We start from the raw sequence: 18,716 nt of genomic DNA on the forward strand, positions 1-18,716 counted from the left end.
AGAAGTGTTTACGCCTGCGGCAGCGAACCACTTGGTCGCGACCGAGTTAACGGCATTCGCGAATATATTAAGCAAGGCGTAAGGCGATTAGCGTCATATTTTTACCATTGTCCGTCGCACGCATGCACGTCGTACATACATACGTGCGCTCAGGTGCGAAACAGGTGTGCGCGCACGTGAGCGCGCGCGTGAACACACACACACACACACACGGACAGCATGGCACACGCATAAACGGGGGCGAAGTGCGCGCCTCCCGCCGCAGAGGGCGCGCGCATGTTTTTCCTTCTTTTTTTTTCGCGAGCAGTCGTGTCCAAAATGGCGTGCGTGTTGTGAGCGATGTTATCGTGCAGGTAAGTCTCGGAGCCGTGAGTTTCGCCCCCGCGAGCCGTGCCACTCGTGGTCCCGATCTCGACGATCAGACCGTCGTCGTTGTCGTTGCCATCGTCATCGTCGCGGACTCGCGTGCCCGTCGCGAGCGGTAACGCGACAATTTGTCGCGACTGTCCGTCGTACTGTCGCAGGTGTATGTGTGTGTGCGTGTGTGCGTGCCTGCGTTTGTCAGTCGTAGTACCTTCAAGGCCCCGCGTGCGACAAGGTGCGCGTTTCCTCCAGCACCTCGGCGGGTGCGGAATCCGCGGGTCTCGCGCGGCGCGGATTCCTGCGTCCGCGACGACGGCCGAACGTAAACACAGACCGCGCCGCGGGCTGGGGTGGGTCGGGGTGGGTTTGCTAACAATGGCTACAACCTCGGTAAATATGGTGTCACCCTGTTAGTGCGCGCTCCAGCGTCGAGGTCGGAGCGCGCGGGGCACGGTTCTCTCGGTCCGCGGCTTTGACAGCCACGAGGCTGTTTTCGCCTCGATTTCGCGTGGCGGAACTCTGCCCCCGTCCCGGAATATCATTAGAGATCATTTGCATTCTGACGACGCGGCGCACGTTCGTCCATGCTCCGCGAGGCGCATGTGTGTGTGTGTATGTGTGCGTCTGTATGCGCTGTGTGCGTATGTATATATACGTGCGTGCGTGTGCGTGGTTTGATGTGCCAAAGATGTCAAAGAGGTATCTAGGTCATACCTGCGGTATGCGTTTATAACCCTTCGCAATCCTCCATCGGGACGGATGTGACCTCTTGACTATAGAAGCAATAGTCAAAGAATGTAGCACTTTGCTCCTCTTGAGTGACCGAAGCAACGTATTTATAATCGCAAACTCACTTTTCAGGTTTTCTGATTTTCTCTGAAATACTTAATAACAATTCGTCGATACATATCAGGTCCGTAGAATGAATCAAATTCGAGAACGAGATACTTGATTAATGACTGTGAAGAGATAACGTGTCCCTTGTACTTCAGAATTCATCAAAATCTGACCTTTGCATCCTGAATTCAAATTATTTTGTTTATTCGTCGAGTAAAGATAATTATTCTTACATAGCGCAAGAATCTAACAATATTAAAAAAGTACACGATTACTTTTAGAAATAATTTTCCTCGATTCTGCTTGCACGACCGAAGATATTCATATTTATAATGCCAAAACAATTAATAGTATATGTATAACTTCTGTGTAATCGTATAGCGAGTAACACGTAGTCTCCTCTTTTCAGGTAGCCCCCTGCTTTTAATATTTGGAGAGATCTCTGTGAACAAGGAGGACAGGATGTAATCACAGCAAAATAATAGCAAAACAATGTACAATGAACTACAGTGGAAGTATGCCAGATTGGCATCAATATAATCCTCCACAGTCAGGAATAAACGACGTAACATCGACCGCTCAAAATGTCAATTCGGGACACCTATCGTTTATCTCCAGTATTACCAATCCGACCTGCCCGACGCAGTTGAACGGTCTGAATCTCAGCTCGGAGGGACTTGAGAAACACCAGAACGATCCCAACTTCAATCCGAGGCACTTTCAGCCGCATCTGTCGAGCAACATCTCGCACGGCCACAATGCCGCCGACAACAACCCCCTGGCGTCGATGGTGCAAATGCAGAATTGCATTGGCCACTATGGGCCTTCGAATACAAGAAATCCCATGGCGGACAATCTGAATGGTCCTATGGACCCGAGGAATGCCGCGATAGGCGGTATAAACGAGGAGCTAGGCTATAGAAATAATCAGGTGCCTTTAAACGGGCCTATCTCGCATCTAAATGGACCAAACGTGATGAATATGAATGCGCCGCACGCGTCGATAGGGTCACGAAACACCAACGTGAATTCGCACGCCGCTAACAGGACGGGCCCTCCGCCGTCCTTCGTCCCCTGTAAGGGATTGTGCTGCAATCCGGATCCCAACATGAGCTATCAGCAGTGGGAGAAGTACTGCTCTTATCAGAACAACGCGTCTTACAGGGAGAACATTCGCTCGTCCGCCGGATATCAAGCGGACGCTCGACGATTCGGAAACGAGTACAATTTCAGGAAGGACAATTTTGATGGCAAGGAGATTATGTCGCCTATGGCGCCGCCGCCTAACGGACCTAACGCAGATCCTCACCGGAGGAACTTCCCTGATTTCAAGTATCGCAAGGACCGCATGGTCTCCCGCAGCTATCCGTCATCCTCGGGCATGGTACAGAACTACCCCATGCAAAACTACAATTACACGGGAGAGTACCAGAAGTATCCTTACAACGTAAAAGAGTATTCCAAGATGAGCGGCATGAACGTAGCGAATCAGGGGATGGTTAAGCATCCGGAGCAGGGATTTACGATGCCACAGCAGAAATATAACAAGCAGGTGCCGTATCAGACCGGCGGCGCCATGATGCCGACCAGCATGCCGTCCACGAATGTTCCGAACCCGAGTATGATGCCATCCACGCAGAATACTTACTTCAATTCACAGTACCCGAGGAATTTGAAGACAGACGGTACGCATGACTGTCAGGAGGCCGCCGACAACGGGTCTATGGCGAACAGAATGCAAACGAATGCCACGACTATGCATACTCCCTCCCATTCGCGGTATCAGGTATTTCACCAGCAACTAGCGATGCAGAGATTCGCGGCGGAGAATAATCTCAGGGAGCTGGCGAGGACCATACCCGGGTACCAGTCGCATCCCAAGTATAAGGAATGTGTTCATAGATATAAAGATCTATTGAAATTACAACAGCAGGCTATCACATATCAGGGACAGATGCAGCAGACTCCGTGCGTCGCCGCGTCGACCGTCAATACCTCTGCTATCCCGCAGGTAAATTTTCAATTCGATCAGAATGGCGTTTTAATCAATGCCAACTACGCGCCCGAAACTTATCCTAGAGTGCAACAAGCTGTGAATTCTCAGGCGCCAATGGGCAGTCCGGTGGACAAGCTGGGCAAGCAGGACGGTAATAGCGTCCCCGAAATGGCGAATCGCAACGTCCAGAAGCCGGAACAAATGGTATCGCAACAACATGACGGTCACGCGACCGTTTTGTGCGCTGAAAGTATGCAGAAGCAAGACCGATATCCCGCGCAAAAGAGTCTCGATCAGAATCAGTTTGAAGTCCAGAAAGGAAGCGAGCGTTTCGACAATCTGGCTGCGAACGCGAGCAACACGGTTGTACAGCAGAAAATGTCTAAAGAGTTCGCCGACAAGCCGGAGCTCGACGTACGGCAGTTTCTCGCCAACTGGGATGAATCGGAGGACGAGGACGGCGCGGGTACCAGTTTGTCGAGCGCCATTCTAAACGAGTCGACACCGGTGGTAATTGTGGGTTACGAGAATGTCGATTTCTCGACGAAGACGTTGGAGGGCTTGAAGGTCTCGAAACCGGAGGAGATCACCCCGAACGTGATAACGTTTGAGAATCAGGAGAAGAGCGATAGCGGCGTGGTGCCGGCGCAGGACTGCCTGACGATATCCTACTCGTCCGCGGAGAACGTCGAGATCGCGAAGGACCTGACGTGCAACGACATCGCAAAGAAAGCTATTGTACAGCCGGGAAGCCATATCATACAGTGCATAAGCAACGGGCCTGACGAGGTACCAACGATACACATAGTCGACAATTTAGAAATAGGTAGTATTCTGCAGGTCACCAACGGTCAGGTCACCGATACTCTGGAGAGGCAAGACGCGGTGTCGTTCTTCCAAGAGGGAACGGAAGTCGAGGTGGCCGCGATAACTCTTGAGGCAGACAAAATCAAGAAGATCGACACCAGCAGCACGACCGAGCCGACCACGACCGAGTACAACGCCGATCTCGGGAACCTGAGCAAGGAGACATACGTCGTCGAAGGTCCCTCGCCGCTTAAAACGGTGGTGAGTACGTCGCAAACGTCGCGGGTAAGTGACCAGGCGCTCGCTGTCCTGCCTACATCCGCGAAGGACTCCGCCCGAGATACGAATTTGAAGAAGCAGAACAGTTTCGCGAGCGAGGAATCTCATAATCCGGACGATATAAGCCTGCCGGACCTCGCTACGTCTGAATGCACCCCGATCTCCACCACGCTGAACACGCCGATCCATTCCGACAACGAGGAGTCGTCGGAGCGCGTCGAGGATCTCACGATATCAACAAATCCGATCGAGATTATACCGAACAGTCCCATGATCAGTTTTACACAATCGCCGACGAAGGGAGAGCCCTACGATCACCTAGACGGCGAGGGGACCGCCAAGAATAAATCAGCCGATTCATTAGCAGGTGAATATCAAACGGAGAATCGCTTCAAAAACAAGGGCGACGATAACAATATGCTCGCTCACGATGCTATTCTTAACACATTTGAATTTTCCACGAATACTGATAAGGATGAACCTGTAACGTCTATGAAAAGCGGTAAGGAAAAAAATCGCACGACTCAGAACGGAACTTCCGCTTCGGCAAACAGCAGCGAGAAGGTATTCGCGCTCGGCAACGAAACGGAAACTGTGGAGGCCACTAGCATGCGCATGACTCTGACCTCCGGCGAGTATGAATTAAAGATCGTGTCAACGGGAGCGTCGAATAAATCGGTGCAGGCTTATAAAAATTTAACGAGCGAGCGTAGCACTAATGAATCTCAAGCGGCAAACTCGGATGCTCTGACGAAAAAATCACAGGCAGAAACGAATACGGAAGTCGCGCCATGGTACAATGACTCGACGAAAGCGAATAACGCGTCGCAAAATGTCACAAGCAATTCCGACCCTGTTAATTTTGATGGCGGTCAGGATGACGTTAATTATTCCAGCAGGAGACGCATATCGACTGAAATGACCCGTCAAACGGCGACAGCGACGACAATGAGTAGGCGAAGTTTATCGCCGACGAACGACACCGTTCCGAGGAGCTCCAGGGCGGAAGATAGCTGTACGACACAGATTATTAAAAGTAATTTATCTACATCACACAGCGCGAAACATTCACATAGAGATAAGTCGAGAAGACCCGAGGCATCATTCGCGAAAGAGGATTCTCCCTCGGAGAAGAGCGCTAGTAGATCAACGAGAATCGATGCGAAGGACTCGAGGAGTTCTTGGCACGCGAATCGCAAGAAGTCGATCTCGAACGACCAGGCAATTTCTCATAAAAAGATATGCTTATCGGAGAATACGACGGCGAAGGAAAGATGCGGCGAAACCATCGTACATCACAATAAACATACTCAAGAGGCGGCTACGCATAAGGATAAATCCTGTACTGTCGAAAAAGGATCCAATAAATCGCATAATAAACCGAGAGTAATCGAGAACATTAGCATCGCTGATAGCGGAGAAAGGATGCGGCTTCTAAAGGAATATAGAAGAATAAAGTATAAGTCACTTGGCGTTGGAGAGGTCCATGATAAGAGTAAGGATACGCAGGAGTCCTCGGATTATGCAGCGAGCAAGAAATGTCATCGTTCGTCGAATCCTGACGAGCGATCCGCGTCGCAGTCACCGTGCGATAATCAACTATGTCAGAAGGACGTGGCGAGATCCAAATCGTCTGAGGAACAGGAAGAAAAGCGCGCGAACATGTTGAAGACGTTTGTAACCAAGAATATGAACCCCGACTTTGCCATTCAAGTTACGAACGTGAATTTGAAGCTCAAGGATGACGATCACCAGAAAAGATTGCAGCATTTAAGAGAAGAGGCGAAGAGCGGCGGTTCTCTTGACGCGATCAAGATTGAGATAAACGTGTCGTGCACGGAACGGAACACGACGGAGAAATTGCTGCACGAGAATATCAAGAATGCCGTCGCTGAAACGATCGGTCATTTGACTAACTCGATCTCGAATGGAGCCCGATCGAACTCGACGAGTATAACGGAGATTCAGTGCGACAAGAAGATGGTCTGCGATAAAGCGGATCGCCGGGATTACGAGAAGTGCAATCGATCGCCGTCCACTGTAACGGAAGCATCTGCATTTAATGAAGCTCACGAGAATCACAACAATACGGAAATGAAGCTCAAGGAGGACACGAACAGCGAGACGGTTGTTTCGAAGAAGAGGCGAAGCTCGATGTCGGAACAAGAATTGATCGATGACGCATACAAAGATAACGGTACGTTTTCAAATACCTGTACAGAACCACCTGGTTGCGATATGATCTTACGAGATAATACCGATCTTTCGAATAATGTTAATACCGAATCTGAACCAGCATCGAGCGCCTTGAAAACTTCAAGATCGGAGCACGCAACGGTCAGAAGGAAGAGTCAAGAGGCAGAAAGGAAGGTCGCTGTTAGCAACTTTTGCAATGAAGAATCGAAAGCCTCTTCGGATAATTCACCATACTTAGGATCGAGGAATGTCAACGTACAGAAGAAAGAGCACCAAGAAACGACCGTCGCTTCTTCATGCAGAAGTGGAAGAAATTTTCAAGATGATGCTACGTCTAAATTAAACGCGGTTCCGTCGACTTCTTCAGGTACGGTCGAGCCCAGCTTGGAAGGTACTAATTACGATAATCCTGTGCATTTTGATTACAATCACTTTGACGTTGCTCCGAACGAAAGTACAGAGGCCGGCGACAGGCGTGCGGACAGATGGAAAAGACCAAAGAGGGATGACGGTAGATTCGGCAACCTCGACCTGTACGAGAGCACCAGCGGTTACGTGAATCCGACCTTCTCCAGCACGGACGAGTTGGAGAACCTAAATACAGTTCCTGTGTACACCACCAAAGACGGAAAGATAACTTACAGTCCTAATCCTCGATTCACGTATCGCGAGTTGATTATGGAGGCTCGCGTAAAGGACGGTTACGGTAACTCCCGCGAGCAGTATTTTGCGAGATCTCCGTCGTACGATTATTACAATTGTTCCAAGTTACGGAAGATATTCAAAAGAAATCGCGACGTCACTGTCGCCGGTAGGAAGAGGGAGGTCGATCCTGTCGACGCCAAGCCTGCGACAAAACACGTTGATTATATGTCAAGTAAGAATGCTCACAAAAACGTTAATTGCGCGAAAGCTCGAAGTACGTCGCATTTAGAATTCTTCAACGATGACGCGGACAAGTTGTACGCGAACAAGAGCGGTCAGGAGAGCAAGGAAACTAACAAGAAGAATATCGTGGATTTGGATTTCCTCGAGAAGCAGTACAATCTAGACAGCCAACCTGCGTCCAGTGTTAAATCTTGTAAGACGAAAGTATTTGCGGACAATCTCGAGTACGAGAAAGGGTATGGCGAAAGCTCTGTATTTGAATCGAATTTATTTCTGGAACCAAGAGCCGCATGTTGGGAAGAGACGATGGAGTCAATTAAGTCGTATTCTTCCCACATCGACAGGAGGAACAGCGATAATATTAAAGACTTAAATTTCAGCGAGATATTTGTCGCGCAGAAACGGCTGGATCCCTTCCCGTTTCTGCCCGCAGAGCAAGATTCTTCCGACAACGGCAATCGTAAGGTGGATTGTGACGTGAATGAGCCAACATTACATCACACAACGTGCAATTACATTGAGGATCTACGTTCAATTCGGGATGATGATTTGCAGTGTGAACAATCGGACGCGGTTTTATGTAATGAGCAAGAAAGTGGATGTAATAATCAAAACGATGCGTCAGCAGATAAACCAGTTAGCGATAAACCAGCAAGCACGCTTAATTTATCGTCGAGTACGCAGAGTAACGATGAGCATACAGAAAAGCAAGAATCTCAGTTTGATAAAGACGAATCTGACCCGATTGAACTCGCTGAAAAAGCGCAATCGTATTCTTTTAAAATAACAGATGAAAAAATTCACGATCCAGAAGATGACCGTTGTTCTACGAATTATGTTGAAGACAAGGAAGCCTTAACGGAACATATAGTAGAAGATTTGCATCCTCGTTGCGTCTCTCCAAAAGAAGATAAATTCGATGTTGAAGTTGCAAATACGAAAGAAAGCTCGGATGAAAATTCTACCAAAGTCGTAAATTCGTCTAAATTAAACGTTGAATCTAAGGACTCGCTTGATGAACCAAAAGACACAGAAACTGTGAAAGAATCCGCGCTTACTTCGAATGAACGAGATGATGAAATCGATGATTCGGCGAGAGATGATTCAGACTCTGCCGTGAATCGGGAAACTGTATCTCAACAAGTTTTATCACCCTCGATCATTCGCGAAGATAAAGAAGAAACTGCGCCTGCAACGGAATCGAATGTTTTGACCGAGATTAATTTCGATCAGATAGATGAACAAGACACTCGTGACAAAGGAGATTCTGCGGTATCTAAAAAAGACGAACCGATTGCCTCGCAAAATCCATCTGATGTCGCATTCGTAGAACGAACCCTCGACGAAGAAGGCAACGAGCAGCAATTGGAAAAGCCGGAGAACGACGGACAAAAAGCTGAAGTTTCATTGAAGGATCAAGGAAACGATGAAGTCGACACTTGTTGCTCTACGGCAATATCTACACCAGCCACTGCTTTGAATCTACGAGCGGAAGAGAACGTATGCGATTTATTCGCATGCGAGAGGCGCGAGCAAAATATATCGGAGTTCACCGTTATCAAGAGCATTATTAAAGGCGACAAGCAGCAGTGTGAACAACCTGAGGCGAGTGAGAATCCCAATTGCGACAGCATAATCAATTCCAAGTTACTATGCATGGATTCTTCCGATTGCGGAATTTATGCGGAGGACAGATGCACGCTGACGCAAATGGCCGAGCACGATTTCACGGAGGAAGACAGCATGGTGCCGATGGTGTGGGAGACGAGCCAGATCCAGGAAGACGCCGTCAATCGTTTGTGTAGCATCGACGAGTCGATCGATTTTACAGGCGCGGTTAATTCGCTCCAGGATAATTCAATTTTAGATCATTTGTCCCTGTCGAGGATGTCAGCTACCAAGGAGCCTCGAGTCGCGGAGGTAATAACTGAAATTGAAAGCAAGGCGATCGACGAGACCGTGCCAATGGTCGAGTCGGCTGCAGCGATCGAGGAATCTGAAGCAACGCCGAATAACGACGAAAACAAGGAGCAGAATGAAATTTCTTCCAGCAGCTGTGAGAAGATAGCATACTTGCGCGCGGTAGATTGCAACGCTAACACAAAGATGGTCCCTAAACTCGTCATCAAGAAAAGCGAGACTAGCTCGAAGTTTGTTACGCAGGTGGGTTCCTCTTCCGTTACACAGGATGACATAGCTAACAAATCGGTCTGCCAACCGAAGATACCAAAGATGATCATCAGAAACGCGAGATCTCGTCCAGGGACTCCGTCTATTGCAGCGGTTTGCGAAGGAACTCCTGCTCAAGCAAATATCTTGGATCGGGCTTCACTCACGAACGAGGATTTATGCGAGAGCAATTCCGAAAGTTTTTTGCAGGAGTCCAATAGGAATAAGATTCCCAAGATGAAGATTAAATTGGATGAGAAGCACTCTAATAAAATAGTGAGAGCCGACGATGCCGACGAGGTTTGCGTTAAACGCAAGAACGTTAAGAAAATCACCATATCAAAGGTAAAAATAAAGAGTACCTCGAGATCCGATCTCGCAGATAATTCGGTTTACAACAGTATGACTTTTCAGGAGCCGAGAGATTCGGGAAAGTACGAGGAAAAGATACCTATACTGAAATTGAGGAAACAGGAAAGGAACAGGTCGTCATCTCCAGAAGTGACACGGAAGAGACAGAGCTCGAGCCATTCGGAAGTGCCGGTCAAGAAGTACAGAAGATCGGGACGCGATGAGACAGAACATTCTACGAGACGCAGTAATTCCTCCGATTCAATGCGAACGAATGCGATGGAATGCGAAACGAAGAAGAATTCCTTGCGCATCTCCGAGAAGATTCCCAAGGTAATTATCAAGAGAACGTCGGCCAGCGCGGAATTCAAATGCGAGCTGAGCAAGGGCTGCAAGAACGTCATCGCCAAGAGTGCGAAATGGCAACCGGAGGTCAAGTTGGAAAGGTACCGTATCTTGGACAGCATGGTGAAGGATTTGAAGTTAACTTTGACCTCCGTTACGTTACGAGCTATCGACAAAATCTCCGCAAGTCGCAAGGATAGCCATCGTCAAGGAAAGCAAGGTGACTATAATTTGCCCAGGTCGAATTCAACGTCCGACCTACTTCCGGCTAAGTATAAGCAGAGGAGAATGTCAGATTACGACTGTAGAAGATTCAGTGACATGTCGAGGATTGATGTAAATTTTGCTCCATCCCCAGATACGGATTCTAGGGATACCAAGACCTGCACCACGCCGAAGAAGAGTGCGTCGTTCAAGGGTTACAAGTCAACCAACGATAAGGACAATAAACGTAGATCAAGATCTCGTGACAATAATTCACGATCGAAGACGGACGTTACTTCGCCCGATAAAGATATCAATCAGTCATCTGAAAAAGCTAACTCACAGAAAACTACCTCTCAATGCGATAAGTACAAGACTGATAGTTTTGATATCAATTGCGAACAGGCGGTGGATGCGAACGAAGATACGATTTTAGATAAGCTTGACCAGAAGAATACTCTCAAACACCCAAGCAGCTCGAACTTTAAGCTCGCATTAAAAGAGTTGAAGGCAACATCGAAGATAGAAACCTGTTTCGCAAAATTAACCGGTCCGAGCGAAACATCGTCCGAAGAACATAATTTACAAATTGGAGTAGAGGGCAAGGAGCAGAGGAAGGAGCGAGATGATGATTCTTTCTTCAGCAAGAACGCCAGCGAAATTATGATAAAGAAGGAACGTTTGAGCTCCAGCGATATGGACAACGATTGCACTCCTCTGCAGGACATCGATCTGCTTAAGGACGACTCCGCGAGTATGTTGGATAATTTCGAGGTGGATAACAGCACTGTCATTAAAGTCGAGTCTTCGGACGATAGCCAGTCGACCATAGAGATATTACCTGCTTCGCCAGACGATAATCATAGCGAGCTGGAAAGGCATATGATCGAGAATGGCGACACCGAGCAATTGTATTCGGCGGACGCAATTCCAACTCAGTTCGAACTGGAGTTAGAGATCACGGACAACAGCAATACAGATCTTTTGGATGTATCTATGCCGAAACTTGATCCTGTCATCTGTTACAGTTCGCGTCATGCATCTGAAGAGGCGAGCGATCAAACTGCGAAGTTGGAACGTTATAACAAATCCGAGGCTTCCCCTGGCGGCAAGAATTCGCTTGGGAAAGATAAACGTGTCGTGGAGATCGATATTAGCGGCGATGACAGATCTGCATTGGAGAACAGCGCGGCTGGCTCTGTCGGAGAGGTCTCTTCGAAAACTCCGTGTTGCAAGGCAACGAGTTTCGCTGCGACGAGGGAGAATTTCTGCTGCAATGACTCCTTGATAAAAGAAGTTTTGGCGGCCAAGGAGACCCTGAAGAAGTGCCTTTCGAAATCCAGATACGACGTGCCGAACAGCGCGAACGGTAACGCGAGACCAAAGACAGCCGCGGAGAAAAAGCAGGGCTCGAGTTTCGATATCAACAACTTCCCGGACGTGCCTTCGAATGACGCTTCTCAAGACCGTCATAACGACATTGGGCCTCATAAGGGCTGTACACCCACGGAAAATAAACACAACAAGACTGAGAATATACCTAATGCCGAGAAGTCTGATAGAAAACATTCCAAGCAAAGCAAAAGTTCTTTCCTGAAGAAGAAACCAAAATCACCTGAGAAAAACGAAGCAGATTCCAAGAAGACGGTAACAACGGACACGCCCGAATGCAATACAATATCCTTGAAGACATTTAAACAGGCTGTGTCGGACGAGAGCCTAGTAGCTTGTACCGTACACTTAAATGCGAAAAGAAAGAATCCGACAGGTCGAAACGACGATGATCCCCATCAAGATGCACAGCGGAAAGAAAAGAATCGGACGTCGTCCAAAAATTCCAAGATATCGAGATCCACCGATCAGGGGAATAACACGAGCAACGCAAAAGAAATTATCATACCCAAGGAAGACAACATGCCGATATTAGAGCCCGAGGGTAACGTAAATTTCGATACGAATTCAGACAGAGAGACTTCCAGATCGCCGCCGGTCATTACGATTCAGGATAGCGAAGATCTCGATACAGCGGAGTCCAAGCTGTTGGACGACAAAGTCATAACGTCGAGCATTAAAGTTGAGAGCAATACAAAGGACGTTCACAAGAAGAGCGAGATGTCCATTGTCGAGCTCATAACTCAATTAGTTTACCATGAAAAGGTGAGAGATCTTATTTAAGTTATTATATAAGAAAATATCTTCTTTGAGGTACTCTCTTTTCTTTTCATGGACTCGAGCTTTTCTTATCCCGTTTTCTTTTGCAGGCGACGATAAAACACAGACGATATTGCAACCTGTGCGAAAGGTGGTTCCCTACAACATCGCGGCATCGACGGCACTTGGCTGGATACCAACACCGTCACATAGAACTGACACAACGTAGAAGCATTCACGCACTGTTCACGCTCTTTACAGGCAACCCTTGCCCCAGACTAGTACCGGCGAATGTTGTACGAAGTGATTGTTCCGTAGGTGAATTAACGCCATTACAAATTGCGGTACAGGTACGTTGCATCCTTTTTATTAAACTGCCTATAAGCAGTTCATATATGTATATTACATCATGTATTTTTGTTATTATTCAGTATTAGTATTATTGGTTATTTTCAGTGCATAACGGTACAATAATTAGCCTTTATGTATCGAATAAATTAATATTTATTACTGATATCAATACATATAATATAGTAAATGTTTTACATTATTTTCTTTCGTAGGATGTCACAAAGTGCCTCGACCGCACACAGCAAAGTCCTAGGAAAGAAAACGACGTTGATAAATAATCGCGAGTAAGTTATTTGGATTATACAAGCATATATATATAGTTACTGTGATTATAACGGCTTATAGTGCAATCTTCTACAAACGTTATAATGAAAGATGATACGAATATTTTATATCGCGGCTGGATCGCAAACGACCCAGCTGCCACTGTTAATGGCGTCAGCATCGAAATTTTAACTTCTAAATAACGAACGCTTTGAAAGATTTGCTGATTTTAGCTAAGTCAACCGATGTGGGTCATCATTAACAAAGAGTTACCCAAGGTACACTTCTAGCTCGCAATTAGATGTTTTAGCCAAAGATTTTAACAAAACTATATAATACACGTTCGATTGTTTACAATTTTCAAAAGAGACTTCGGTCTTTTATTTGTACAAAGTTTTACGAGTGATATTCAACCGCTGAATGTGCTCACACTGCGAATTTTTATTTATATTATGGAGAGACTTATATATAAAACACGTAGATATATATATATACATATATATATACACGCGTACATATGGATATAATTCGTCATTCCAGTTTGCAAAAATATGTACACTGGCAACATTATGTTAGTAAGAGATGTATACGGTTAAAATTATGTTAAAAAAAATACGTTTTATGGTACAATTACGTCTCTGCTAACAGCGATAGATAATGTGCAAGGAGAAAAATGAAACATTCCTATATTATACATATAGATATATATGAAAGAATCTGAGCTATGGGATATTAAAATAATTTATCTTGCATAATGAAAAATTTACTTAATAACACTGTTTGCAATTTCTACATGTCGATTTGTCGATATATTCTCACTGTGCGTTGGTGTTAAACGCACTCGAAATGGCCTAACATTTTACTTTGTTGTTTGTTTCCAAGTTGTTATCATTGTTGATGAAATTTTCTTTGTAATAATTTATTTGAATGTTATTTTATTTATATATTTTATCGATGTTATTTTAAAAGTAATGATATTAAATCGTGTATCGTAAAATACGAAGACAAAAAGTATACATGCGCGCGTGTGTATATACTTTCTTCGTAAAAGAAAAACCTTTATTATGACAGTATTGTCATTACTAAATTTATTAAAACATTTTACGTAACAGTTTACGTAGAACAAACAATGTCTCATAGCTCATATTATAGTTAATAATGCAAAAGCTGTGGTAAGCGTTAGAAAAGATTGTGGAGAGGATCTGCATCCAAGCGTTATTAGATATTGATGAATACCTATATTGCCATAACACACAGAAGATCTATTGAAGCAAAACTCGTGATATTAATATTAGACAAATTTTTAAAGTGAGCAAGATTTAAGGCCAATCTCATTATACGACATAATTTCTCCGTGCAATACGAGCTAAATTAAAAACATACACGTTATATCTCATAATGTGCGCGGTGTTCAAGCACTGGATAGTGTTGCTCCGCAATATGTATCAACCCTAAAGTCTCTGTTAACACAGGTTTTATTACAGTGATAGTTTCATCCTCCCTTTTCACCTGTTTCGCACTTGATTTTTAAACTATTTAAAGTGTATTTACTATAAGAATGTCGATCGCGACAGTAAACGATGCAGTCGAGAAGGTTTGCGTTGTACAATTTTAATTGAAGTGTGAAAAAGTGTGTCAAGGGTGAAACAATTCCTTAAAGCGCTAGTTCCTGGCTTTAGACGGAGTTTTAATAATATTACTTGTTAAGAGGCTACAATGAAATGTTATATTAATACAGGGTCGATTGATTGTATTCGGCGATCGTTTAACGATATTTCCTAATTTATCTTACGAGGTTTAACACAGAGAGTGAAAGCGTTTTCATCAATTCTAGTTCTGGACCAATTTAACTAAATACAGTAGTTAGGTGTGTACGTTTATGAATTGTTATTGAAGTTAGAGACTCTTTGTTTTTCTTTATTTGTTCCAAATGTTTTTAGATTTTATTCGCACGAGTGCCTTAAGATACACCTAACAGTATTTGTTGTATCGTGTTATATATATTATATAAAAAAATATATATATAAAGATCTATACATATATATACATATATATAATAAGTAAATCTATATATATATTTGTAGATTCTTGATCTACAGAACATGTTTATACACATGTACATAATTTTGCCTTAGTTATCGGAGCACACGCATTGTCAACTATATAATTTTTAAATATGTATTGAGAGATTGGGATGAAATATTTTAACGAGTCGCTACTCTTGATTGAGAAATCAGAATTTTTTACAGGAAACGTACAAAATGTACTAAAGTTTATTGTTGCTATTGAAACAAGATACATCGCCACAAGCACACACACCGTGTAATACAGGTTCAAAACCAAAATGTTCAACGTTGTCATACTGCCTGATATAAAAGTTGATAATTTTTTGCATAATCAGTACAGTAATTTGATACCACATTGGTTGTTGGTATTGCACTGATGAAACGCATGATCACTACAGATACAATAATTTATACCGTTACAGTAATATACAGAACAAAATATTCAGAAAATTATATATAATATAAATTATTAATAGCGACGACAGATTGTTAATTTTTGATAAATCTGCGAATGTAATGATTACAAAGGTTCGTATCGAAAAGATTCATATATAAAATGTGTGTACAACATGCATTTCAAATGATATCAAGTGAACTTAAAAAGCGTCGATAGAATAATATAATGAAAGTATATAAAAGAGCGTCCTATAGAGATACAATAATTATTAAAATATGAAATTTGATATAATGAATCGTTGTGAAATAATTTTGATTTTTTTTATGTATAAGATAGTTACATGAATATCTTTGACAATTAATTCTCGATGAATACTGTTATTATTTGTTATGCAAAACTCATTATCACAGTTTTGAAACTAATCAGTTTTCGAATATATCTTCGTAGTACAAAACATCAAATATAACAAAACGTATATTAATGTTACTACATTGCAGTAATCAAATCTATAAATATTTTTAGATTTAAAGAAATAGAATATGAATATTTTATAAAGTGTTAATTCTCACAATGATATATAATATATATACAATACATATTATTAGATATTACGTGAATATATACAATAATATATACAAGTTCCGCTGCGTTATGGTTTAACTAAATCATAAAACTGCTGCTGTGTTTAGTTTGTATATTATTAATTATATTGGAAGATATATATGTACAAAAAAGTTACCGTGCTCCTGTAACTAAGGCTTGTTGTGTACGTATATCATTTTTGTGTGCTCGATGTGCCTAAAATTTTAAAATGTTATATGCATCACATGTCCACAAAACATACATATAAAAATATATATATATACATACATATATATATATATTGGAATTGATGTACATGGAATATTTTATGAATTTATACATCACTTGTACATTGCGTAAGAAAAGTTCCTCGAACTATGTATAAATATCAATATTGTACATTAAATCCGTACATTGATACGATTAAGCATGTATTCCTTTTAAAGGAAATTGACAAATTGAAGAACTCTTTTAAATGCCTCATTCATTAAGTCACTCGTATAGTTTTATGCCCTAGCGTTTGCGAAGAAAGAGTGAGCTGTAATAATGCATCGTACATGGGCATTACTGATCGTCTACGGAATTTCCGATTTATGCATAATTATTACGTGGCGTCGTAAAGCGAGAATGAATTCCTGTATGAACTTAACAAAATGAGAAATGTTAATCGTTCATCCGAAGATCGACTAAATTTGCCGTGCGTTAAGAACTACCGAATTTTAAAGAATTGAATGACGAGTAGCAGTAGATCGGTTTTCTGACTTCCACTAATGTAAATCTGTATAAGCTCATGCAGGAGTGTGTTTCCGAATATTGAGGAATCTTCGTTAGCTAATTTGTGTATATGACATATCTTAATATATTGACAGTACAGATCGCGAATTACTTGTACTGGATTATTTTACCGAAACGTGTATGTATCTGTTTATTATATATTTATTGCCTTGCATTAATTATAAATGTGTGCATAGCGCTCGAATGAATTAGCTTTCTGAGACACATGTTTGCTCTTAAAGTAAATTTTGAAATTTATGTACATATATATATCGTTAGGAAATTTATTCACGCAAAATCTAAAATTGAAATGTAAATATTAAATAGTTTCTCTTTCGTCTCGAATCTTAAACGTAAACGTTTTGCGTGTTGCATACAGTTTCTTAATTTATTCTGGTAACTTTTTATGAAGAATAAAAACTGCATTTCATATTTAATATGGAAATTGATTGAACTCGATGTGTGTTCTTTACAAACATGTGTGTGCGCATTAAACACTAATTCTTAAATCTCCACTATGCAAAAAGTTCTTTATACGAGCCTAATGAAATCTTATTAAATAAAATTTGTAGTTATTCTGTAGTATTTCTCGTCTATGACATGATTTCTAATGTTATCTCATATCAAAAGGTAATTCACACGTTGGAAAGGGATTTATATCACGTGACGAATCACGACGCATGCATCATTATAATTCTGAGGTTCTGGGATAAATAATTAAGTGACACCGTGTTCGTTGAAAGTGACGTTTTTGATTAATATCGATTTTCGATGCGTAATATTATTCCTGCGACCTTCTGCGTGCAACATATCGCTTTGCGCATCGTGTGTGAGAACTCGTACCTTTTAACGATTTTATTGGAAAATGGCGCACGACATAAGACTTAACAGAAATCACCATTCCTGCCTGGAGGGATTGTCAACGGAATTGCAATTGCGAGAATTTAATGAGTGCGCAATCATTCCACGAATTACAGTAGCGTAATCTGTAAACAATAGGGATACGATGAGTTTTACGATATGTTAATTTCTGTTATTATATTTACACGTACTTAGGCTATGAGAGTGTATAAAGAGTTCGGGTTATTATAGTCAAATGGAAAATAAAGATTGAAGTGTATGAAGAAATTGGCGTTGTCCCTTATTACTGCTTCGGATAATATATATTCAGCGAGTGAATCTAAAGCCTGAAACGAGAGAGAAGAGATGTATCAATAATATATCTTACAATTATATTTTATTCGCATAAAATTTGTATCTCCTTTTTTTTCTAGACAATTAGATAAAAGGTGAATCAAAATTGGAATTTTGCTCTTCAATCGTCAAAAAAATTGCAGTCTCGTCGATGACCGAGTCATTGGGAGCTTTCCAGTAAGCGACACAGGTCGACGCAAACATCGTTCTATCTTACTTTTTTGGCAATGATGAGTAACAAAGACAAAACGACACTTGTATCGCTTGCTTCCATAGTTCAGGATTCTTCGACGCGAGTTTCGAATCCTATTCAAATTTCGCGCCATTCTGAATCTAGCTCCGGAAATTCGATTCGCGGATAATTACATATGGCCGCGTTCAGCAGACCAAGCCGCTGAGTAGCAGTCGAACGTGATTGGCTCTTACTTTTAGAACCATTGAAACCAACCAATCAACGCGGAGTGTTAATAAGACGAACTCAACAGTTGTGCAACAGTTGTGT

General features: G+C 42.8%; 1 protein-coding gene across 4 annotated transcripts; it reads left to right on the forward strand.

Annotated features, from left to right (window-relative positions):
* The first annotated feature begins 282 nt into the window (after positions 1-282).
* Positions 283-18,148, forward strand: LOC112460493. 4 transcript variants are annotated; one of them, XM_025025196.1, is made up of 5 exons: positions 283-353; positions 1,610-10,451; positions 10,590-12,592; positions 12,697-12,936; positions 13,150-18,148. In XM_025025196.1, exons 2-5 carry the CDS (start codon positions 1,700-1,702, stop codon positions 13,213-13,215), a joined length of 11,061 nt encoding a protein of 3,686 aa, XP_024880964.1. In that variant the 5' UTR covers positions 283-353; positions 1,610-1,699; the 3' UTR covers positions 13,216-18,148. The 4 variants fall into 4 exon arrangements, with proteins under 4 accessions (XP_024880964.1, XP_024880962.1, XP_024880963.1 ...); XM_025025194.1 differs by having other exon boundaries at positions 1,610-9,880; positions 9,950-12,592; XM_025025195.1 differs by having other exon boundaries at positions 1,610-3,211; positions 3,305-12,592.
* Positions 18,149-18,716: the final 568 nt, after the last annotated feature.

The sequence above is a fragment of the Temnothorax curvispinosus genome, unplaced genomic scaffold (assembly GCF_003070985.1).
Source record: "Temnothorax curvispinosus isolate PA1 unplaced genomic scaffold, ASM307098v1 QBEX01010597.1, whole genome shotgun sequence".
Lineage (NCBI taxonomy): Eukaryota > Metazoa > Arthropoda > Insecta > Hymenoptera > Formicidae > Temnothorax > Temnothorax curvispinosus.

Excerpts from the sequence above, each read along its gene's own strand:
- LOC112460493 (XM_025025192.1), top strand. The coding sequence starts at position 1,700 with ATGAACTACAGTGGAAGTATGCCAGATTGGCATCAATATAATCCTCCA. Across the intron at positions 12,593-12,696 it reads AATTAGTTTACCATGAAAAG|GCGACGATAAAACACAGACG; the intron begins GTGAGAGATCTT and ends TTTCTTTTGCAG. Across the intron at positions 12,937-13,149 it reads CATTACAAATTGCGGTACAG|GATGTCACAAAGTGCCTCGA; the intron begins GTACGTTGCATC and ends TTTCTTTCGTAG.